General features: G+C 38.8%; 1 protein-coding gene across 11 annotated transcripts in view; it reads right to left on the bottom strand.

Moving 5' to 3' along the window:
• tenm3 (teneurin transmembrane protein 3) overlaps positions 1–25,741 on the bottom strand; it is an 822,859-nt gene that overhangs the window by 88,990 nt on the left and 708,128 nt on the right. For all 11 annotated transcript variants that reach the window (XM_061988364.1, XM_061988365.1, XM_061988363.1 and 8 more), the window contains 11 exons: positions 21,998–22,122; positions 21,722–21,829; positions 18,309–18,463; positions 13,220–13,321; positions 12,969–13,142; positions 9,458–9,517; positions 8,119–8,281; positions 5,951–6,089; positions 5,752–5,857; positions 3,371–3,513; positions 2,945–3,123 (listed from right to left, as the gene is read on the bottom strand). In XM_061988364.1, the coding sequence (XP_061844348.1) occupies positions 2,945–3,123; positions 3,371–3,513; positions 5,752–5,857; positions 5,951–6,089; positions 8,119–8,281; positions 9,458–9,517; positions 12,969–13,142; positions 13,220–13,321; positions 18,309–18,463; positions 21,722–21,829; positions 21,998–22,122 (1,454 nt within the window). The remainder of the gene's footprint in view (positions 1–2,944; positions 3,124–3,370; positions 3,514–5,751; positions 5,858–5,950; positions 6,090–8,118; positions 8,282–9,457; positions 9,518–12,968; positions 13,143–13,219; positions 13,322–18,308; positions 18,464–21,721; positions 21,830–21,997; positions 22,123–25,741) is intronic.

Raw genomic sequence — 25,741 nt, 5'->3', positions numbered from 1 at the left:
AATATATATTTTATTTCTCCTATTAGAAGGGTTCGGTGATTGCGCATATGATGGGGTTCAATACCTCCAACAAGGTTAAGAATCTACTTGTTAATTTCCTGTTGCTTACTTTCTGCTGTAACGCGGTTCCATCTGCACTTCTTAAACTTGACTTATTATAAGCACTTATTTCTTTTGTTGTTTCGAGCTATTTTTAAAGCTAGTTTAGCTATTATCATGCCTTCCTTTCTGTTCCTGCTTGCTATTACTCAGCGTGTAACATGTTCAGGCTCGTTCTCCAGTGATAATATTACTTGTACAAAAAGCAGTTTATATGCCGCATTGGCCAATGTTTTTTCATTGAAATCGGCCGATACTGATCAGTGTCCGATCGATTGGCACATCCCTAATGGAAAGTGAGCTAAAAATAACTAAAGTGATGTTGTCCTTCCTCAGTGTAGTGACGACAACTACTTATTCCTCCACCACACACATTTTTCAATAATTTATAGGAATCCGTACGTTACAACGAAACGGTTTTATTTTCTTTAAAATTCTATCCGAAACTGTTCTAAAGCATCTTTTTGTGTGTTTTTTTTAAAGCTGAATGAAATATTGTGTTCCGATACCAAGGCGATTATACTGGTGTGGTTTACAATCTCATTGGAAGAACTCATGGGACTTTGTAGGCTGGCTGCATACTGAGCCAGCGTGAGATAAAACCATAAATAATGTACACGTATTGATGCAAAGGAATGCTTCACTGGTCGATAGCGTTGAATAACTTATTACGTTTCAGTCGATACTGCTCTGCTGTGTTTGTCCCACACTCCTGGAACACGGAAACAAATCACTGCTGGTCACACATGACCTAGGTTCAACTGTTTCATAATTCACATTGAACTGGGGCGCGCTGTGTGCATGACTCCTTGTTAGGGCTCACCGCAGGAAACAATAAAGTTATGTTTTTAAGTCCTTCGCTTACCTTGCATCAAATGTTTTCAATTCATTCATTCTGAACACAAATTAATTTAGTCATTCATTCGGAATTATTATTTGGAGTAGTGCCTGCAAAGCAGAAGGTGCACAAATAAATTAACAATTGGTAGCAATCATCCATCCATCCATCCATTTTCTACCGCTACCATGAACATGACTGCTACTACATTACATATACAGCATGTATATACAGTCGTGGTCAAAAGTTTACATACACTTGTAAAGAACATAATGTCATGGCTGTCTTGAGTTTCCAATCATTTCTACAACTCTTATTTTTTTGTGATAGAGTGATTGGAGCACATACTTGTTGCTCACAAAAAACATTCATGAAGTTTGCTTCTTTTATGAATTTATTATGGGTCTACTGAAAATGTGAGCAAATCTGCTGGGTCAAAAGTATACATACAGCAATGTTAATATTTGCTTACATGTCCCTTGGCAAGTTTCACTGCAGTAAGGCTCTTTTGGTAGCCATCCACAAGCTTCTGATTGAATTTTGGACCACTCCTCTTGAACAAAATTGGTGCAGTTCAGCTAAATTTATTGGTTTTCTGACATGGACTTGTTTCTTCAGCATTGTCCACATGTTTAAGTCAGGACTTTGGGAAGGCCATTCTAAAACCTTCATTCTAGCCTGATTTTTACCACTTTTGACGTGTGTTTGGGGTCATTGTCCTGTTGGAACACCCAACTGCGCCCAAGACCCAACCTCCGGGTTGATGATTTTAGGTTGTCCTGAAGAATTTGGAGGTAATCCTCCTTTTTCATTGTCACATTTACTCTCTGTAAAGCACCAGTTCCATTGGCAGCAAAACATAATACTACCACGGTGGTGCATGGTGTTCCTGGGATTAAAGGCCTCACCTTTTCTCCTCCTAACATATTGCTGGGTATTGTGGCCAAACAGCTCAATTTCTGTTTCATCTGACCACAGAACTTTCCTCCAGAAGGTCTTATCTTTGTCCATGTGATGTCAGATGAAACAAAAATTGAGCTGTTTGGCCACAATACCCAGCAGTATGTTTGGAGGAGAAAAGGTGAGGCCTTTAATCCCAGGATTAAAGGCCTTTACCACATCAAAAATGGTAAAGGAATGGCTAAATCAGGCTAGAATTAAGGTTTTAGAATGGCCTTCCCAAAGTCCTGACTCAAATGTGTGGACAATACTGAAGAAACAAGTCCATGTCAGAAAACCAACACATTTAGCTGAACTGTACCAATTTTGTCAAGAGGAGTGGTCAAAAATTCAAGCAGAAGCTTGTGGATGGCTACCAAAAGCGCCTTATTGCCGTGAAACTTGCCAAGGGACATGTAAGCAAATATTAACATTGCTGTATGTATACTTTTGACCCAGCAGATTTGCTCACATTTTCAGTAGACCCATAATAAATTCATAAAAGAACCAAACTTCATGAATGTTTTTTGTGACCAACAAGTATGTGCTCCAATCACTCTATCACAAAAAAGTAGGAGTTGTAGAAATGATTGGAAACTCAAGACAGCCATGACATTATGTTCTTTACAAGTGTATGTAAACTTTTGGTGTTGAAGGTGTTTTGTATATTTTTTGAGGGCTTTGAAGAGGGAATCTATCATATCCCCATTACCTGTATTGTTAGCTGCCTCTTACTAGCAGTTTTTTTTTAAATAGGCTAAAAGATAAAGACAGGTGTGTTCTTGTCTCAAATACGGATTGTTGATGATAAGCAAAATTCCAAAAAAGTGCAGTTCTCCTTTAAAATCATAACACTTGCTTTGAAATTAGCTTCAATGGAAAAAAACAACAACAATCTGTTTGCAATGTGCTGTTTTCTCTGACACACCGCCTTTTTGGAGAAGCCCAATCCTGGCATAGTCACACGACTGTCACATGGCAACCACTCCAAAATGTTTCCGATACTGTACGTCACTTAGGGACTGCATGAGTTCAAGTCATTTATACCATGACAACCGAGGCCCTTACCTTGCACCAAAGTGTAGAAGGAGTCTACTGAGGAAAGATTAGTCGTTATGGAAACATCCTCGTCTCTCCCTGACGTCTCAATATCCACAGCAACGGCTCCTGATGACATGTCGCCATGGAGATTGGTAACGACGCCAGTAGGGAAGGTGACATTAGTCAAACGCCCCTCGTTATCATAACTGTAGGTAGAGTGAAGGGGGACGAGAGGGAGGGAACAGAACATAAGTTTCAATCATCTTCATGAGACCTGTACTGACGAGAAGCACCACCCAGCAGGAGGCGGTGGCTGGAAGCAAATTAAACGCACACATTTTCATATTTCACAGGAGTCCATGCAGTTTTTTTTATACACACACCATTTTTGAGCTTGTTATTTGGTATTTTCAACCCGAGTAATACAAAAAAAATAACAATCATTTTGCTCACTCATAGAAAGTAGTCCAGCCAATTTGGATGCTCTTGGTCGCCAGTAAGCCACTGTTGCCGTGGTAACTAAACAAGACCAGCTCTTGACCCTGCGCTGTGAGAGACTTCAGACCTCCATTTGTTCCAATGGTCAGCCAGATGACCTGGACACAAAAACATTGTTATGTGTTGACAATCTGTTCCGCACAGTTTTACAGCCTGCAACTGTGTGCTACTGATATTGTTATTGTTGTCTTTTTGTCCTGTTTGGGCAGTCCGGATGGGACTATATGTTTATTTTGCTGTACAACGGGTGAGCCTGATATACCCCTCTTGTTGAACAGTACAGTGGAACCTCGATTTACAAACTTAATTGGTTCTTGAACAGGTTCAGTTCGTAAACGTAAGCACATTTCTTTATATGAAACAATGTAAACATGGGTTCCAGCCTCGACAAGTCTATACAGTTGTTTCTTTTGACCACAGAACTTTCCTCCAGAAGGTCTTATCTTTGTCCATGTGATGTCAGATGAAACTAAAACTGAGCTGTTTGGCCACAATACCCAGCAATATGTTTGGAGGAGAAAAGGTGAGGCCTTTAATCCCAGGAACACCAAACCTACCATCAAGCATGGTGGTGGTAGTATTATGCTAAGGGCCTGTTTTGCTGCCAATGGAACTGGTGCTTTACAGAGAGTAAATGGGACAATGAAAAAGGAGGATTACCTCCAAATTCTTCAGGACAACCTAAAATCATCAGCCCGGAGGTTGGGTCTTGGGCGCAGTTGGGTGTTCCAACAGGACAATGACCCCAAACACACGTCAAAAGTGGTAAAGGAATGGCTAAATCAGGCTAGAATTAAGGTTTTGGAATGGCCTTCCCAAAGTCCTGACTTAAATGTGTGGACAATGCTGAAGAAATACATTTAGCTGAACTGTACCAATTTTGTCAAGAGGAGTGGTCAACAATTCAACCGGAAGCTTGTGGATGGCTACCAAAAGTGCCTTATTGCAGTGAAACTTGCCAAGGGACATGTAACCAAATATTAACATTGCTGTATGTATACTTTTAACCCAGCAGATTTGCTCACATTTTCAGTAGACCCATAATAAATTCATAAAAGAACCAAACTTCATGAATGTTATTTGTGACCAACAAGTATGTGCTCCAATCACTCTATCACAACAAAAATAGGAGTTGTAGAAATTATTGGAAACTCAAAACAGCCATGACATTATGTTTTTTACAAGTGTATGTAAACTTTTGACCACGACTGTATTTTAGTAAAAGTTAGTACACTTTGAACACAATATAAAGTGCTACACAGTACTGTATATCAAACAAAAGCCAGCATCTGTGATGGTATGGGGGTGTATTAGTGCCCAAAGCATGGGTAACTTACACATCTGTGAAGGCACCATTAATGCTGAAAAGTACATACAGATTTTGGAGCAACATATGTTGCCATCCAAGCAATGTTATCATGGACGCCCCTGCTTATTTCAGCAAGACAATGCCAAGCCACGTGTTACAACAGCGTGGCTTCATAGTAAAACAGTGTGTGTACTAGACTGGCCTGCCTGTAGTCCAGACCTGTCTCCCATTGAAAATATGTGGCACATTATGAAGCCTAAAATACGACAACGGAGACCCCGGACTGTTGAACAACTAAAGCTGTACATCAAGCAAGAATGGGAAATAATTCCACCTGAAAAGCTTCAAAAATTGGTCTCCTCAGTTCCCAAACGTTTACTGAGTGTTGTTAAAAGGAAAGGCCATGTAACACAGTGGTAAAAATGCCCCTGTGCCAACTTTTTTGCAATGTGTTGCTGCCATTAAATTGTAAGTTAATGATTATTTACAACAAAAACAAAATAGTTTCTAAGTTTGAACGTTAAATATCTTGTTTTTGCAGTTTATTCAATTGAATATACATTGAAAGGGATTTGCAAATCATTGTATTCTGTTTTTATTTACGATTTACACGACATGCCAACTTCACTGGTTTTGGGTTTTGTACATATTGAGCTCGCAAAACTAGAAAAATGTTGTAAAAAGGCTACAAAAAAACATTCAAAAAGCACACAAAGTAGCAATTAGAACAGTCGCTGCTGACTGAATGAGCACAGAGATGGATAAGCCTACCCACAATGGATGTGCTGCAAGGCACACAAAGGGTGGATGAAACATTCATACACTGAGACAAAACTCGTACAAGCAGATTTTCATGCCGTTTGTCGTTCATAAATCGACAAGTTTGTATATGAATTGAGGTTCCACTGTATTTTTTACTGTAGTTTTACTTGTAAACCCACCAAACTAACACTGCCACTGATGCTGCTCCTGATCTTTTGAAACACAAGTGAGTACAGATTTATATTTGCAATTGCATCCAACTTACCTGATTGTCTGGGGCGACCAGACGCACAGGCATCCTATTGGTATCTCTACGGATACGGAGGGTGTTGCCGTTGCTGTCGGTCACTGCTGTTAAATCCTCCTCGTTGCTGTAAGAAGAAGAAAAAAAAAGGTGGTGAATGATGGTACTGAGAGAGAATAAGGAGGGTAAAAGCCAACAAATCAAATTTCCACACACCAACCTGTAGCTAAAATTGTATTTATAGTCTCCAGTGACCAGGGATACTGTGAATTGATGAGTTCCATTCAAGTCAAACACATAGAGCTCCTGGGAAGCTGGAGAGGCCACTTCATAGGAGCTAGGTCCTGATGCCAAAGAGCCTGAGGGCAAATGCAAAAACATTTTGATTAATTTTTACCCCCTGGAAGTCACCGACCCTGCCGGCGTGTTAAAATAATGTGTTAGGTTTAGGATGCTGCCTTTAAAATACCAGTAGAGTGGAAAAACCAGTTGCCTCTATATTGAAGCTATTATCATATTTACAGTATCCGATTCAGGAAACAAAAAACTTCCAAAGTTTGTGAATAAATAGATATACCGTATTTTTCGGACTATAAGTCGCAGTTTTTTTCATAGTTTGGCCGGGCTCCAGTGCGATTTATGTTTTTTCCCTTCTTTACTATGCATTTTCGGCAGGTGCGACTTATACTCCGGTGCGACTTATACTCGGAAAAATACGGTAATTGAAATAGTATCAATCTCACGAAGATTCCCGAGCCATTTTGAGAGGTAATGAGAAAGCCAGTCACATGATCCGTGACATGGTGTTAGGAACCAGAGATCCCCTCCCCATCAACAACAATGCTAATCAAGCAGACTTTGTGAGAGCCAACAACGATTGCATTGTAGTCTGTACCGACACTGTAGTCGATAAGCTCCTTCTTTTTCTCTATCTTCTTGTTAGTTCTAATATAAAGTAGTGTAAAGTTCTTACTTATATCTGTCAGTAAACTCGCCATGAAAGCGGTAAAACAAACCGGTGTCGCGAGTTTACATTATTCACCCAAGGAACTTTAGTTAGAGAGTTCCGGTCGGACGGTTTTTAACGGGACACATTTCTGCCTTTGTTGTTGTTTCCGGATTAAAAGATGCTGTTCCATTATTGATTGAAGTAAAGTCTAAATGTCATTAAAACAGTTAGCTCCATCTTTTGACACTTCTTCCACTCCCGTCCTTGCACGCTACACCGCTACAACAGATGACGGGGAGAAGACGCTGTCGAAGGTGAGCCACGTAAATAAGACCGCCCACAAAACGGCGCATCCTGAAGCGACTGTCAGAAAGCGGCTTGAAGATGATCTGTAAAACAAAATCTATGCAACATTTTGACCAAAGAACCACCATCACATGTTATGTAGACCAGTGGTCCCCAACCTTTTTGTAGCTGCGGACTGGTCAACGCTTGAAAATGTGTCCCAAGGACTGGGGGGGGGCGGGGGGTGGTTTTTTTTAAATTATTTTTTTATTATTATTTTTTTTTTCATAAAGAAATACAATTATCTGTGCTTACGGACTGTATCCCTGCAGACTGTATTGATGTATATTGACATATAATGTATATATTGTGTTTTTTATGTTGAATTAATAAATTTAAAAAAATATATACAGTATATGTATATATATATATATATATATTTTTTTTTTTCTAAATTTCTTGTGCGGCCCAGTACCAATCGGTCCGCAGACCCGGTGGTTGGGGACCACTGATAGACCACAGGGAAGTGTTCTACATTTAGAAAAAAAAATTATACTAATATGACTCCTTTAATGCGCCCTATAATTCGGTGTTAAAGTTAAAAGTTCCAATTTGTCCCATCCCCATGTTTTCAGCCCCTGGGAGGTGAGGGGAGCAGTGAGCAGCAGCGTGGGCCGCGCCCAGGAAATTATTTGGTGATTTAACCCCCAATTCCAACCCTTGATGCAGAGTGCCAAGCAGGGAGGCAATGGGTCCCATTTTCTGTAGTCTTTGGTATGCCGGGGTTTGAACTCACAACCTCCCAGTCTTAGGGCGGACACTCTTATATATAAAAAAGATCAAAAATAGACCATTCATGGGCAGTGCGCCTTATAATTCGGTGCGCCCTATGGTCCGGAAAATACGGTAGATTAGGTAGGTCCTGTGTAAAAATGAAAACACGCATGAGGTTGCAATGAAAGTAAGGGAACCAACCAAAACAAGACAAAAGTGATCTATAGAAATAAACACAAAACTATGCACAAGCAGAACAATCCTACCCTGGACCCCAGAGGTGGATGCAGTGGTTATTTATTGGACAAAATGAATCACTTTGTGGTTCAACGTCTTGAACTCAGATAACCCAAGTCAATCAGAGTAGTGAATACACGTACCAGTAGGTGGTTGATTGCGCCGAATTGCCCGAATGCGAATGTTTCCCAGATCGGCCACATACAGCGTACCATCCGAGGACACCACCAACGAGGAAGGACAGTTAAGCCTTGCATCTTTCGCATAACCGTCTCCGCTTTGGTAACAGTCACAGTTGGCATCGTTCTGAAGGGCGTTGGTAGGACAATGGAAAGCAAGGGAGACACCAGTAGACACCGTGTTAATAATAGTACAAAAGGTGCGCAGTACATGTAAAATATGCATTTTTGAGTGGCATCGAGGAGTGGATGGGAAATCAATACGTCAATATGCTCCTCGGAAGATTCCTAAATGGGTTCTCAAGAACACATTCAAGAGGGATTAAACAAGTTCAAGATGGTGCTCAACTGCGCCTAATGCATGTCTGTTTCAAACATAAGGAAATTAGTATGAGTAAAGTTGGCGAGTGGTGAAAACTGTTGAAAAACATTATAAATATAAAATAGTATAGTATACAATGATTCTGAATAATCCAGTACTGTAGGTTTGCACTATTCCAAAGGCCTTAAAGCAGGGGTGTGAAAGTCATTTTAGATGGGGGGCCACAAGGAGAAAAATCTACTCCCAAGTGGGCCGGACTGGTAAAATCACGGCACGATAACGTAAAAATAAAGACAACTTCAGATTGTTTGATTTTGTTTAAAAATAGAACAAGGACATTCTGAAAATGTACAAACAATAATGCTGTTGGTTGTTTTTTTTACACTTACATGTTGCTGTTAATAGTATTCTATCTTTATTTGTTATTTATATTTTCTGAATAAATGGTGTGATAATGTTTAACAGTCAACTCATCTGTTCATGATGATGTCTGTTCATTATCAATCTATCAAGATAAAAAATAATATAAAAATCAAATTACAGTATGTTATGTATGTCGTTTGATCATTTTCTAACATGTGGTTTATTATTTTTACATATGTAGCATAATCTGCAAAGATACAAATAATTGCTATTGTGACATCTAGTGGACACATTTAGAACAGCAGTTTCTCTTATTCAAGAATTTTGGCTAATTTTTATACTTAGCAAACTCATTCTGCGGGCCGGATAAAACCTTTTCATACATTTGACACCCCTGCCTTAAAGGCTAAAAAGCTAAAATTCTAACATATATTATCCCAGCACTTTTATATTGGTGAATACCACATTTTCCTAAAAGAAATCATAGATGAAAAAAAAGAACAGGCCCACTTTTTTTCAAGTCAGAAGAGAAGACTTTTAAACACACATAAAAAAAAATCCTTTGCGGTTTAAGAATAGCTTTGTCTTTTTCTTGTTCTGTGAAGTGGGATTAAGTACCTTGCAATCACAATCAGACGGGGCCCCCGCCAGGTAAGTCATTTCTCCATCAGTTGACACCTACAAACAAGCAGGAACAAAATAAGACAAAAGGAGTGAAAGTCTCCTGCTAAGACACTGCAAAACGCCAAGGAAACTAAAATACCCAGATTTCTTTACCTGCCCCCTTCTAAAAAATACTTGTGATTGTGACTTATTTACGTAAACTTGGGCCTTTTTTAATTAAGTAGGGTTGTACGGTATACATGTATTAACAAAGTACCCTGGTACTAATGAATAAAAAAACGATACTATACTGCCTTTGGAAAATACCAGTACTTTTTTTTTCATCCAAATGCATGTTGAGTGTGTCAGCGTCAGTGTTGGGTTAGTTACTGAAAACCAGTAACTAGTTACAGTTACTAGTTACTTTATTTCAAAAGTAACTCAAGTTACTAACTCAGTTACTTACACCGAAAAGTAATACGTTACTGTGAAAAGTAACTATTTAGTTACTTCTTTTTTTAAGGCTCCCATTAATGCCCTTTGAGCCTTCATTTCAGTACTGTTATTGCACTGGAGAACAATACAATCTGTTGATCAACTTGACATGCTTTTGCATCACTGGACTCAGAAAGCAATGTGGTCTACATACAACACACAAAGACAAAGATATGTTTCAATGGGCCAATTTATTTCAGGCCAGAACAAATTGACAAAACTATTTTAAAATAGCTGCAACATAATGGCACTTTAACTTTCTTTCTTTCTTTCTTTAGTTTATTTCGAACATGAACACACTTACATCACAATACATCACACAATTTCATATCATTTCATTCTACATCATGCCCGAAAAGGAGTAGGAAGAAGCAAAGCTTATTTAATCCTACCCCTTTCTCACTTCAAGCGTTTACAAATATATAGAATAATTTACTGACCTTTTATATAATAAAATAACATCTATGAATTAGTATACAACAGTTTTGTAATATGTAATTAATTAATTAATTAACTTTAACTTTAAGTAGATAGGATCTTTGATCAAGACACAACTTACATTTAACTAAAATGTTATTTTCTTTGTGCTCGACAAAAGAAAAGTATTGAGAATGTCTCCATGTTAAGAAACTCGACTTCTGGCTTCACCATGATGTCTTGTTAATTGTTATGAGAGTAGCGTATGTGTGTGTGTGTGGCCCTTTAAGATATGACAGCATGTGAGGTGAGTGACGTCAGTGAGTGAGTGGGCGAAAGAGGTGAGGGAGCGGCGACAGTGAGTGCGTGCAGGTGCTCTAGCTTGGTGGATGGCTGCGTCCAATAAAGTCACAAAGTTGCAACAAACCGAGTAATTTTCTGTTTCAGATGTCTGGCCCTCTATGAATCTCATTGAGAGGTAATATTCATTCTTTTCTCAAGTACTGTAAATCAGAGCTTCACCCGTATTGCTTACTTTTTGGTTGATAACAAATTACTTTCATCTATACCTACATGTAAATACAATGCAATTGTTATCTCGAATCATTATCCAATTTTAATGGATATACGCTTTAAAAACCGTGTCGTCTTAATACACGATGACTTTTAAATGAAGACTTTAGGGACAGTGTCGGCCTCTGTGCTCTGGGAGACACTGAAGGCGTACATTAGGGAGGAGATAATCTCTTATACAAGTTATGAGAAAAGACTCAGGGAAGATAAATTGAGTAAGCTGACACAACGCATGTCCTTGCTAAGAAAATTGTCACACTGTCCCTCAAAGCCTCGATGTTTATCAGGAAAGGTTCTCTCTACAGGCAGAACTGGATGTTTTCACATCAGATCGCGCCACTGAACAAATGCTCCGCTCAAGATCCCAGTTCTTTGAACGTGGCGATAAGGCCAGCCAATTATTATAGCATCAATTACGCCAGATATCGGCATCCCATCATGTTACGCAGATTGAAACTGATTCAGGCGTAACCACTGATGACCATGAGATGAAGAACGTATTTAAGGATTTTTACACATCCCTTTAATCGTCTGCTCAATGTTCTACCCCTAAGCTGGAAGACTTGTTTAATAATCCGGACATCCCCTCAGTTCATAAGTTCGCTGCGATGGAATTGGAGAGACCAGTCACTGCTGCAGAATTTAATGTTGCAGCATTATCACGACAAAGCGGTAAATCTCAGGGACTGGATGGTTACCCTTCCGAATTTTTAGAAAGGTTTTGGCATAAGCCTGCCCCGTTGTTATTGGATATGTACACAAACACAACCAAGCATCAATTTCGCTCCTCTTGAAAAAAAGACAAAGATCCCTCTTTGTGCACTTTGTATCATCCTATTAGCCTGTTGAATGTGGATTCAAAATGATTGTATAAACTGCTGGTGTTATGTCTTGACACTATTCTTCCTTCTATTAATGCAGATCAAATCAGGTCCATTCGAAATTGGCACTCCTTTTATAATCTTCGATGTCATTTCAATATATTGTACAATGTGCCTGCTTCCAAAACCCAAGAGGCTGTGATATCACTGGATGCGGAAAATACTTTTGACGGGGTGGAGTGGAACTATCTATTTATGTCCTAGAGAGATTCGGCTTCGGTAATAGTTTTATGTCTCTATTTATCCCCAGTGGTCTCGGTCAGGACAAATAATAATACCTGGGATTTATATAGCGCTTTTCTAAGTACCCAAAGTCGCTTTACATGTAGAACCCATCATTCATTCACACCTGGTGGTGGTAAGCTACTTTCATAGCCACAGCTGCCCTGGGGTAGACAAAAAATATTAAATCCCTCTATCGTTCTACTCGACAGGGTTGCCCCCTGAGTCCATTGCTTTTTGCTCTTACCATTGAGCCTCTGTCAATAGCGCTTTGTGCCAATCTGCTTGTTACATGTATATGTAGGCTCAATGTGCAGATGGACGTTTTATTCTACGCAGACGACCTGCAGCTCGTCAAGCAAAAAAAAACAAAAAAAACAAATGGAATATTTTAAATTGGACTAGATAAGATTAGAACAGACATAACTACTGATCGCTTGGGTGTCTGCCCTCACGGAAATATGGTTCCAAAAGCAACAACACAGTATTATTAGCAGCCCAGTGTGAAGAGTGAAAAAATAAAAAATAAATAATTAAGAATTGAAACGACTGTAAACAAAGAATCCAAAGGTATACGAAAGTTAATTATTATTGCACATTGTCCATTTTACACTAGGCTCCGCTACTACACCATATTAACACTAGGTAAAAATAAAAAAATTAACTGCACGTAGCAGTAAATGCAGATCGCAACTACTTTTTAAATTTTGTTATGCAGCCCAGAGAGTTTAAATGCACCGGTTTGGTGAATTTAGTCTAATTTAGTCTAATCTATTTTGCTATTATAATGAAGGTATATTGTGTTTAATTGAATTAGAGCTTTTTAAGTATGTTTTTATACATTATTATGTTAACAGTACAGCAATGTCATTTGTTTTCCTTTACAGGGTGGACCTGAGGAAAAAAGAACAGACGTTAACAAAAAAAAAACACATTACCTGGCGAATGCGGTGTATTTTTTTCTCGTCTGTCTCAGCAATGTAGAGAATGCCATTGTAGGACAGAGCAATGGCTGTTGCGCCTTCTAACATGGTCTGGACAGCTCTCTTCCCAATTGTATATTCGATACCAGGGACTTGGCAGTGCATGGGACGACCTGCCACAATTCGAACCTGGATACACACACACACCTCAGATGATATAATCATTTTTACCTTGGTGAAAAAATGGCACTAGATCAAGACAACACCTGTCTGTTTTCTGTAATCTGCAGCACAACGTTGTTATCCAAAACGTAGATGGAGTTATCCATGGGACTGATTGCTAGATCAGTGGGCCATTCCAAACGAACCTGGACATACAGAATGACAACAACATGTAAATATAATATCATAGACTAATATTGAAAGTAAAACAATAGGTCAATGTAAAGCCAGCTTTTGATTGCAAGCAAGGAGTTTGCAAGTTCTCATTTTGTCTGCGTGGGTTCTCTCCAAGGTGCTTTTTCTCTATGAGGGGCCATTAGGGACATTATTCAGAATTACCTCTTACATACACTACTGAAATGCTCTCACATAAACAACTGAAATGTTTTTCTCTCACACACACGACTGAAACACTCTCATACACACTACTGAAATACTCTTATACACACTACTGAAATGCTCTCACATAAACAACTGAAATCTTTTTCTCACACACACACTACTGATACACGGAAGAGGTCATTCTGAATAATGTCCCTAACGGCCCCTCATATTTCTCCCTGGCACAGAGCCCAAACACCAAAAAAGTCTACTTTTAAATCAAAAAACAAACACTACTAATAAACCACATCTGACACACCTGAGTTAGTAATAAAGACAAGACATTTAATTATTGCAAATTGCTCATCTTTTGTTCCGCTCTCGCATGCAATTAATGACATCTGCTTAAAATAAGGCTGAACATAGTCCAGTGAAATTGCAGTACTCTAACGCAGCACAATAGCGGTGATTGGATAAGTTACCAGGTCGAAGCGCTGATGATTAGTGTGGCGGGGGCCAGGAGAGGGGAGGGGAATACAATAATGTATGAATGACCCAATGTGAGTGGAAACCTTTAGTCTCCAATTAGGCTAAATGCATGCTTTTGTGATGTAGAAGGAACACATGTTCAAACCACTACGCCACAATATAAAACACTATTGCCATATTAGCTTTAACTTTACAAAATTCACAAGGAGAATTAAGTATGTGGACTATAACTACAAATACCTGTACAAATATTGTCTCTGTAGAGATTCTGAGAAGAAGTACACAAACTACAATCTCAAGGTAACAAACAACTAATGCTTAAAAGCAATTAATCATTTAGACCAGGGGTGTCAAACATTTTAGCTCAGAGGCCGCGTGGAGGAAAATCTATTCCCAAGTGGGCCGGAATGGTAAAATCATGGCATGGTAATTTAAAAATAACGGCAACTTCAGGTTGTTTTCTTTGTTTTAAGTTAAAGTACCAATGATAGTCACACACACACTAGGTGTGGTGAAATTTGTCCTCTGCATTTGACCCATCCCCTTGTTGAGGAGATGCTGCTCCGTTATTGATTGAAGTAAAGTCTGAATGTCATTAAAACAGTTAGCTCCATCTTTTGACACTTCTTCCACACCCGTCCTTGCACGCTACACCACTACAACAAAGATGACGGGGACAGGGTAAGCCACGTAAATAAGACCGCCCACAAAACGGTGCATCCTGAAGCGACTGTCAGAAAGCGGCTTGAAGATGATCTGTAAAACATCATCTATGCAACATTTTGACCAAAAAACCACCATTACATGTTATGTAGACCACAAATAGACCATTCATCGGCAGTGCGCCTTATCAATCAATGTTTATTTATATAGCCCTAAATCACAAGTGTCTCAAAGGGCTGCTAATATAATCCGGTGTGCCCTATGGTCCGGAAAATACGGTATATACTGTATAAATATTGCCAGTCACAATTAGCTTGTGCTCAGCTGGGAAAAAAACACTTATTATTTCATTCATTTATGAACCGTTATGACCTGTTACAGGCACATCCAATAATAAAGGTAATATCATAAATGACAATTAATAGAATGTGGGAATATTAAAGGCATCGGGTGCTATCGGACGGGGTGGAAGCGGAAATTGACCACCTGTTCACCAGACAATTTGCTGCGGAACTACTACTTGGCTCATATCCTCATACTTAACCTTTTTTGAGGATTTACCATCGGCCTGTGGAGAACTGGGACTAAAAGTGACAATAACCAGGAGCACTTGAGTTGGATGCGCAGTACTGTAAGTACGCTGCGGCTTCCAAAGTTATATCGCTTGCCCAAAATGTTGTGTATGTAACTTTGGGGTTAAAACATTTTCTGTATAAACTTTGGGAGGTGGACTGCACATGTGGTTGAGTGTGTTGTGCAGGTGTTTGTATTGTATCGGCGGGTTACATAGACAGGAGTGGGGTGATATTTATTATGCTGGATTAATTTGTGTAGTATTAATAATAACCCTGATTGTGTTGTGGCTACTGGTCATATGTCTTTTGTTTATTTATTGTTGAACACGTTCCCAGCTGAATATCAGGTCCTACCCGTGGCTCCTTAATTAGCGTAGAGGCAGCGACACCTGGAGAACCTGGGTGCGTTTGTTGCAAATGTTCACCTGGATTCTACAATACCCTATTTTAGGGACCATAGGGCGCACCGGATTATAAAGCGCACTGCCGATGAGCGGGTCTAGTCAGGTTTATTTTCATACAAAAGGCGCATAAGGGTCATATTATGATTTTTTTCTAAATGTAAAACACTTCCTTGTGGTCTACATAACATGTAATGGTGGTTCTTTGGTCAAAATTTTGCATAGATTATGTATTACAGATCATCTTCAAGTCGCTTCAGGATGCGCCGTTTTGTGGGTGGTCTTATTTACGTGGCTCACCTTCAACAGCGTCTTCTCCCCCGTCATCTTTGTTGTAGCGGTGTAGCATGGACGGGGGTGGAAGAAGTGTCAAAAGATGGAGCTAACTGTTTTAATGACATTCAGACTTTACTTCAATCAATAACAAAGCAGCATCTCCTCATCCGTGGCTCACTAGTGCAATAACAACACCGGAAATGTGTCCCGTGAAAAAACGTCCCACCGGAACTATTAATAGCTAAAGTTCCTTGGGTGAATAATGTAAACTCACTACACCGGTATGTTTTAGCGCTTTCATGGAGAGTTTACTGACAGGTATAAGTAAGAACTTTACACTACTTTATATTAGAAATGGCAACAGCGGAGGATGAATGTCCCATAACAAAAAGATAGAGAAAAATAAGAAGCTTATCGACTGCGGGGTCGACACGGATGCACATTTTCAGGACTTTTGCAGATCCCAAATACAGATCAGCAGGTACCAGAAGGTAAGAAAAGTTGCTTTTGCATAATATTGCGAAACAAAACACAAGAAAATATGTCTTACCTTATACACACACCATAATAATACTCGTATGTTGAAGCACAGTACAATCCATTAAGCGGTGCAGCTTCATAGCTTACCAAAGTCGTATTTAAAACATTTTGACAGATATTTGACCGCCGTGTGTAATGTTCTATATTTTCAATGGAACATATAACATTTTGGTGTTGTTTACTTGCGTCATATTGCAGTCTACATGTATCTCTTATGTGTGACTGCCATCATAGTGCAGTCTACACGTATCTCTTATGTGTAACTGCCATCTACTGTCACACTTATCATTTCACCACGTACCAAATTAAATAGCTTCGAGGTCGGTAAGCACAACTAACATTATTCCGTACATTAGGCGCACCGAGGTATAAGGCGCACTGCACTGTCAAGTTTTGAGAAAATTAAAGGATATTAAGTGCGCCTTATAGTCGGAAAAATACGTTAATTTATTTATAAAAAATGTTGCACATGCACAAAAGACGTTAAACTGAATTAGGGCAGCTGCGATGTTATATTAGAGTGAAAAATATTGTGATGACCAGCTACAGTTGCTGCACATACATCAACGGCACAGCGGTGGAGATAGTAAGCAGCACCAAGTTCCTGGGGGTGCAGATAACTGACAATATAACCTGGTCCCTACACACCGGAGCTCTTGTAAAAAGAGCTCAGCAGCGCATGCACTTTTTGCATCGCATGAAAAGAGCACAGCTCCCTCCTCCCATTCTCAGCACATTCTACAGAGGCACTATAGAGAGCCTACTGACCAACAGCATCTCTGTCTGGACTGGAGCCTGCAGTGCCTCAGACTGGAAGTCTCACCAGAGAGTGGTGAGGACGGCGGAATAGATCATCAGGACTCCTCTTCCTCCTATCCAGGAGATCGCAAAAAGCCGCTGCCTGACCAGGGCTCAGAAAATCTGCAAAGACTCCTCCCACCCCCACCAAGGACTGTTTTCACTGCTGGACTCTAGAAAGAGGTTCCGCAGCCTCCGAAGCAGAACCTCCAGTTTCTGTAACAGCTTCTTCCCTCAGGCCTTAAGACTCTTGAACGCATCATAATTAAATTAAATTATCCCCTCAACTCCCCCCAAAATGGATTAACTCGCTGGAATAAAAAAGACAATATAACATAAATCCATAAACGTGGACGCATAGGAAAAAGTGCAATATATTTATCTGTACAGTAATCTATTTATTTATTTATATATATTTATATATATTTATTTATTTTATATATATATTATATATATTATTTATATATATTTATTTATTTATATATGCACCTTATTGCTTTTTTTATCCTGCACTACCATGAGCTTATGTAACGAAATTTCGTTCTTATCTGTGCTGTAAAGTTCAAATTTGAATGACAATAAAAAGGAAGTCTAAGTCTACAAAACTACACAGTGTACCTTACAGTTAGACATACTACATACTGTACTTTAATTTGGCAAATTCAGCTCCACAAATCATTTCTGTCTTGGACTGGCTCTAACTAGTAAACAAACGTCACTGCCCCCTTTAGCCCGACCCGAGACCCGCAGCTCGGAACCATACACATTACTCCTGTTGCTAGAATATAATTTAAATACAGAAGAATCAAAATAGAGATATACTCAACTCGGGCACAACTATGTCAACAAACTGGCGTGGGTTAAAAAACTAAACATTATCGCCCATCGGTAACAGTTGGTTGTGGTTTCCGTCAGTCAGCCAGTACAAATGGCGTTGAGATATATATTCCGGAATTATGATAATCAGTGTAAAAAATGATCAGGATAATTTAAAAAAAGAAGCAGTTCATGGTGCTAAGATTTTGGGATGATTTGACAACGAATGTTGCCATAATGAGACTTTATGTTACCTGTCTTATGTGCATGCTGGTATCGCAGGTGAGAGGTCGTGCAGACGTCAAGTCGTTGCTTCCAAGCACTGTTGATATGATTCCATTGCGATCCACTTTTCTGATCATTGTCCCGTCCACAAAGTAGATCAAACCATTCTTGTCAACTGCAATCCCTGTATGGAGGAGAAACATACTAATAAATTCCACATTGGCAAATTGTGGCATGGACTTCCAGAAAAATGGTATGAACACACAAATACAACTGAACCCCCTTCTAATGTTGGAATTTTTGTTGTTGTTAAAACACCTAACAAAGTTTTTTTTTCAGAATCTAAGTGATACTGTTAGTTAGTCGGCGTTAGCGTAGTGGGTAGAGCAACCGTGCCAGAAACCTGAGGGTTGCAGGTTCGCTCCCCGCCTCTTACCATCCAAAAAGTCGCTGCCGTTGTGTCCTTGGGCGGGACACTTCACCCTTTGCCCCCGGTGCCACTCACACCGGTGAATTGAATGATGAATGATAGGTGGTGGTCGGAGGGGCCGTTGGCGCAAATTGCAGCCACGCTTCCGTCAGTCTAGCCCAGGGCAGCTGTGGCTATGAAAGTAGCTTACCACCACCAGGTGTGAATGATTGATGGGTTCTACATGTAAAGCGACTTTGGGTACTTAGAAAAGCGCTATATAAATCCCAGTTATTATTATTATTATTATTAGTCATCATTAACCTATGATGTAATTGGCCCAAGCTAGCGAGGTTATGGTATTTTTTTTACATATAAAAATTGATTGAGTGAGAAGTCTGTCAAAAGTTCGGAGTAGTTAAGGTCGAATGTTGTGTCAAGTGCATTCAATAATGTGTGGAAAATATGCCCATCTAAAGAAAATGTAGTGTGCAGTGGTCAGTGTGTCCTTATGACTGTAAGGCGTGGTGTGGACTCACTATTTACGTTAAATCGGGGGTCAGCAACCTGCGGCTCTCTTTAGCGCCGCCCTAGTGGCTCCCTGGAGCATTTTTAAAAAAGGGTTGAAAATAGAAAAAAATTTAAGGAAACATTTTGTGTTTGTTTTAGTATGTTTTTTGTTTGAGGACAAACATGACACAAACCTTCCCAATTGTTAGAAAGCCCACTGTTTAATATGTTTAATATGAGTATTTGGTGAACATCGTTTTGTCCTCCTAATTTTGGCGGTTCTTGAACTCCCCATAGTGTGGACTGTCACGCAGCAGTTTGTTTACATGTGAAATCTTCCACTCCTTCTTTGTCTCATTTTGTCCACCAAAAGTTTTATACTGTGTGTGACTGCACAAAGGTGCGCTTTGTTGATGTTATTGACTTGTTATGGAGTGCTAATCAGGCATATTTGGTCAGTGCATGACTGCAAGCTAATCGATGCTAACATGCTATTTAGGCTAGCTGTATGTACATATTGCATCATTATGCCTCATTTGTAGGTATATTTGAGCTCATTTAATTTCCTTTACTTTTATCCTCTTTGTATATAATTTAGTTTTGCATATTAAGTTAAAGTTAAAGTACCCATGATTGTCACACACACACGAGGTGTGGTGAAATTATTCTCTGCATTTGACCCATCACCCTTGATCACCCCCTGGGAGGTGAGGAGAGCAGTGAGCAGCAGCGGTGGCTGCGCCCGGGAATCATTTTTGGTGATTCAACCCCCAATTCCAACCCTTGATGCTGAGTGCCAAGCAGGGAGGTAATGGGTCCCATTTTTATAGTCTTTAGTATCTCATGACACATTATCTGTATGTAATATTGGCTGCATTTCAGATAGTTGTTTGTGTGCCATGTTGTTCCAGACCACAGCAAACATTACCTAGCTTACCAAAGATTGTAATAAATCTATTAAAACAAGACAGGCTGCTGTTTCCTTTAACTTGGACACACATCTATACCTTTGGCCATTAAAAGCCAGTAATTTCCAGGAGTTATCTCACCTTCTGCGTAACCTCTGATTTAGTAATGGTTTCTAATGTTGTAAAAATGTGTAGAATAAATATTACATTTCAAAATTTCTGTCAACGAAGATTTGCTTCAGCCTGCGACACATAGTCATTTTGATAGTAGGCTATTATAGCTAATATAGACACTTACATCATGTGTTGCCTTCATTATAACACTTATATAAGACTTTTAAAGTAATTTTGATAGTAGGCTAATATAGCTAATATAGACACTTAAATCATGTGTTGCCTTCATTATAACACTTATATAAGACTTTTAAAGTCATTTTGATAGTAGGCTAATATAGCTAATATAGACACTTACATCATGTGTTGCCTTCTTTATAACACTTATATAAGACATTTAAAGTAATTTTGATAGTAAGGTAATATAGCTAATATAGACACTTGCATCATGTGTTGCCTTCATTATAACACTTATATAAGACTTTTAAAGTCATTTTGATAGTAGGCTATTATAGCAAATATAGACACTTAAATCATGTGTTGCCTTCATTATAACACTTATATAAGACTTTTAAAGTCATTTTGATAGTAGGCTATTATAGCTAATATAGACACTTACATCATGTGTTGCCTTCATTATAACACTTATATAAGACTTTTAAAGTAATTTTGATAGTAGGCTAATATAGCTAATATAGACACATTAAAATCATGTGTTGCCTTCATTACAACACTTATATAAGACTTTTATGTCATTTTGATAGTAGGCTAATATAGCTAATATAGACACTTAAATCATGTGCTGCCTTCTTTATAACTCTTATATAAGACTTTTAAAGTCATTTTGATAGTAGGCTATTATAGCTAATATAGACACATCATGTGTTGCCTTCATTATAACACTTATATAAGTCTTTTAAAGTCATTTTGATAGTAGGCTAATATAGCTAATATAGACACTTAAGTCATGTGTTGCCTTCATTATAACACATATATATGGCTTTTCATTTTTTGCGGCTCCAGACAGATTTGTTTTTGTTTTGGAGGAGTTTTTCCTTGCCCTTATGTGGGCTTTGTACCGAGGATGTCGTTGTGGCTTGTGCAGCCCTTTGAGACACTTGTGATTTAGGGCTATATAAATAAATATTGATTGATTGATTGATTGATATTGTTGGTCCAATATGGCTCTTTCAACGTTTTGGGTTGCCAACCTCTGGGATAACGACTTGCCATGGCTTTGTATCTGAGAGTTCTAAAACGTCGCCCTTTCTTTGTCCATTTCTGCACGCTCTTTTCAAGCTTGTGGCTCACCAGTAACTGAACACCATTACATTTCCCCACAACTTACGGAACGGTACGAAGGTCAAAAAGAAGTCACCGTTGAATGAACTTTTAGTTTTAAGTGTTATTATCGCGTTAACTAATAATTTTATAAATTAAATTTATTAAAAATAAATACATAAAGAAATTACCCTTTGAGTGTGTAAGTGTGTGTGCGTACCTTTAGGTCCCAGCAACTGAGCTTCTGTAGCTTTTTTTCCATCTCCACACCGTGCTTCGTCAAAGGGAGGACATTGTTCACCAGTACCTGCCACCACTTCCCCGTTACCTGAACACACCATGTAACATCACCTTACTTGCCTCAAAAACTATTCCGTTCATATTACTAAACTCGGATTTGTGCGATAGTTTCTAATTAGTAGTAGTTTCTATTTACAATTAAGGTGTAAAACAGGAAAATAACAGTGCAAAAAGAAAAGCTAAAGTAGGAGCTTACTGATGAGGTCCCGTGCACCACTCAGGTTCTTGGGTCTGTAGATCCGTCGAGAGTTGGTGTCAGACACATAAAGTTGTCCTGTCACTGGATCAGTGGCCAGATAATAGCGGTGGGCAGGGTTGTTGCTAAAGTAGAGAGTAAGGGAGTCCAAATAAGATTAAAACAGCAAAGATTTGGTTTAGAACATCATCAATCAAACCCCAATCTACAATGAAACATTTTAAGTGCAGTGAGTATGTCTGGAGGAACATTGATAAGTTCCTCCAGACAAGCTTAACAGGCAAATACAAAAAACAAAAAGAACAAAAACACTTTTTCAGCTGATACTTTCAAATACTTTGTACACAACTTGGTTTGCTTTCTGAAAAAAAAAATCCCATCATGGATCCCATCCTGCAGTGGAAATGGTCTATTTTACAAAACCCCGAACCAGTAAAGTTGGGACGTTGTGTAAATGGTAAATAAAAACAGAATACAATGATTTGTAAATCCTTTTCAACTTATATTCAATTGAATAGACTGCAAAGACAAGATATTTAATGTTCGAACTGAGAATCTTATTTTTTTTGGCCAATAATCATTAACTTGGAATTTAATGGCAGCTACACAGTGCAAAAAAATGGGACTGGGGCATTTTTACCACTGTGTTACATGGCCTTTCCTTTTAACAACACTCAGTAAACGTTTGGGAACTGAGGAGACCAAATTTTGAAGCTTTTCAGGTGGAATTATTTCCCATTCTTGCTTGAAGTACAGCTTAAGTTGTTCAACAGTCCGGGGTCTCCGTTGTGGTATTTTATATATATATATATATATATATATATATATATATACTGTACATATATATATATATACTGTATATATTTATATATATAAATATATATATTTATGCTGTATATGTATATATATACTGTATACATACATACATACATACATATATATATATATATATATATATATATATATATATATATATATATATATATATATATATATATATATATATATAAATATATATATTCTTCGTATTGCACCACACATTTTCAATGGGAGACTGGTCTGGACTACAGGCAGGCCAGTCTAGTACCCGCACTCTTTTACTATGAAGCCACACTGTTGCAACACGTGGCTTGGCATTGTCTTGCTGAAATAAGCAGGGGCGTCCATGATAACGTTGCTTGGATGGCAACATATGTTGCTCCAAAACCTGTATGTACCTTCCAGCATTAATGGCGCCTTCACAGATGTGTAAGTTACCCATGCCTTGGGCACTAATACACCCCCATACCATCAAGATGCTGGCTTTTGAACTTTGCGCCTACAACAATCCGGATGGTTCTTTTCCTCTTTGTTCCGGAGGACAACGACGTCCACAGTTTCCAAAAACAATTTGAAATGTGGACTCGTCAGACCACAGAACACTTTTCCACTTTGCATCAGTCCATCTTAGATGAGCTCAGGCCCAGCGAAGCTGGCAGCTTTTCTGGGTGTTGTTGATAAATGGCTTTCGCTTTGCATTGTAGAAATTTAACTTGCACTTACAGATGTAGCGACAAATTGTAGTTACTGACAGTGGTTTTCTGAAGTGTTCCTGAGCCCATGTGGTGATGTCCTTTACACACTCATGTCGCTTTTTGATGCAGTACCGCCTGAGGGATCGAAGGTCCATAATATCATCGCTTACGTGCAGTGATTTCTCAGATTCTCGGAAGCTTTTGATGATATTAAGGACCGTAGATGGTGAAATCCCTAAATTCCTTGCAATAGCTCGTTGAGAAATTTTGTTCTTAAACTGTTGGACAATTTGTTCACGCATTTGTTGACAAAGTGGTGACCCTCACCCCATCCTTGTTTGTGAATGACTGAACATTTGATGGAAGCTGCTTTTACACCCAATCATGGCACCCACCTGTTCCCAATTAGCCTGTTCACCTGTGGGATGTTCCAAATAAGTGTTTGATGAGCATTCCTCAACTTTCTCAGTCTTTTTTGCCACCTGTGCCAGCTTTTTTGAAACATGTTGCAAATTCCAAACAACAAGAAATAACAACGTTTTCCAGTTCGAACGTTAAGTGTCTTGTCTTTGCAGTAAATTCAATTGAATATAGGTTGAAAATAATTAGCAAATCATTGTATTCAGTTTTTATTTTTTATTTACACAACATGCCAACTTCACTGGTTTTGGCTTTGTAAACTGAAATGTGCACGGTTGGTCATGGGTAATGATGCTAATGTCACAAATAACCTTTCTATTATGAAGACTCAGAAAGGATGAACTCACATATCAGGGAGTTTCTCTCTTACCGCTCTAAAAGCCGCATTTCAGCCATTTTGAGCAGCACAACTTTAATTAGGTTATATTGTTAACTGTACTGTCTTAGCGCCAATAAAACCTCGTTTGACAAGCAGCTTGATGGCAAATACATTTAGACATGCCTCGTGTGTGTGTGCGTGTGTGTTGAAATGAATGCAAACACACACACACACCAACACAGCCTGAGGATGTGTGTTCCATGTGGATGCCACTTGATCATCAAAATATGCCAGGACATATTAAACATGTGACTGGAAAGAAAATAGAAAGAGACAAACTGAGGACAGATAATATTGGATGACATTAGGGAGTGAATATTGCATAAGCTCGGGGTAAATACAAAGAGTACATAAAAAAGAACACATGACTAAATGAAATAAAGGAAATGAGGACATGCATGAGAAACGATGGAAATATAAGATAAAGTAGTGTTTCCCTGACTATTCTTCGCACTCAAATAAGGTCAAATGAGTTTAATTATTTTATTTTCTGCAGTGAGGGCATTCTCTGCTGGCCTCAACACTATCAGAAGAACTAATACAGTCGTGGTCAAAAGTTTATACACACACACACACACACACACACACACACACGCACACACACACACACACACATAACATTTAAGACCTTCTGGAGGAAAGTTCTGTGGTCAGATGAAACAAAAATTGAGCTGTTTGGCCACAATACCCAGCAATATGTTTGGAAGAGAAAAGGTGAGGCCTTTAATCCCAGGAACACCAGACCTACCGTCAAGCATGGTGGTGGTAGTATTATGCTCTGGGCCTGTTTTGCTGCCAATGGAACTGCTGCTTTACAGAGAGTAAATGGGACAATAAAAAAGGAGGATTACCTCCAAATTCTTCAGGACAACCTAAAATCATCAGCCCGGAGGTTGGGTCTTGGGCGCAGTTGGGTGTTCCAACAGGACAATGACCCCAAACACACGTCAAAAGTGGTAAAGGAATGGCTAAATCAGGCTAGAATTAAGATTTTAGAATGGCCTTCCCAAAGTCCTGACTTAAACGTGTGGACAATGCTGAAGAAACAAGTCCATGTCAGAAAACCAACAAATTTAGCTGAACTTCACCAATTTTGTCAAGAGGAGTGGTTAAAAATTCAAGCAGAAGCTTGTGGATGGCTACCAAAAGTGCCTTATTGCAGTGAAACTTGCCAAGGGACATGTACGGTAAGCAAATATTAACATTGCTGTATGTATACTTTTGACCCAGCAGATTTGGTCACATTTTCAGTAACCCATAATAAATTCATAAAAGAACCAAACTTCATGAATGTTTTTTGTGACCAACAAGTATGTGCTCCAATCACTCTATCACAAAAAAATTAGAGTTGTAGAAATGATTGGAAACTCAAGACAGCCATGACATTATGTTCTTTACAAGTGTATGTAAACTTTTGACCACGACTGTATA

This window comes from Nerophis lumbriciformis, linkage group LG27, assembly GCF_033978685.3.
Source record: "Nerophis lumbriciformis linkage group LG27, RoL_Nlum_v2.1, whole genome shotgun sequence".
NCBI classification, from domain to species: domain Eukaryota; kingdom Metazoa; phylum Chordata; class Actinopteri; order Syngnathiformes; family Syngnathidae; genus Nerophis; species Nerophis lumbriciformis.
This window is presented reverse-complemented; position numbering and strand designations above follow the sequence as displayed.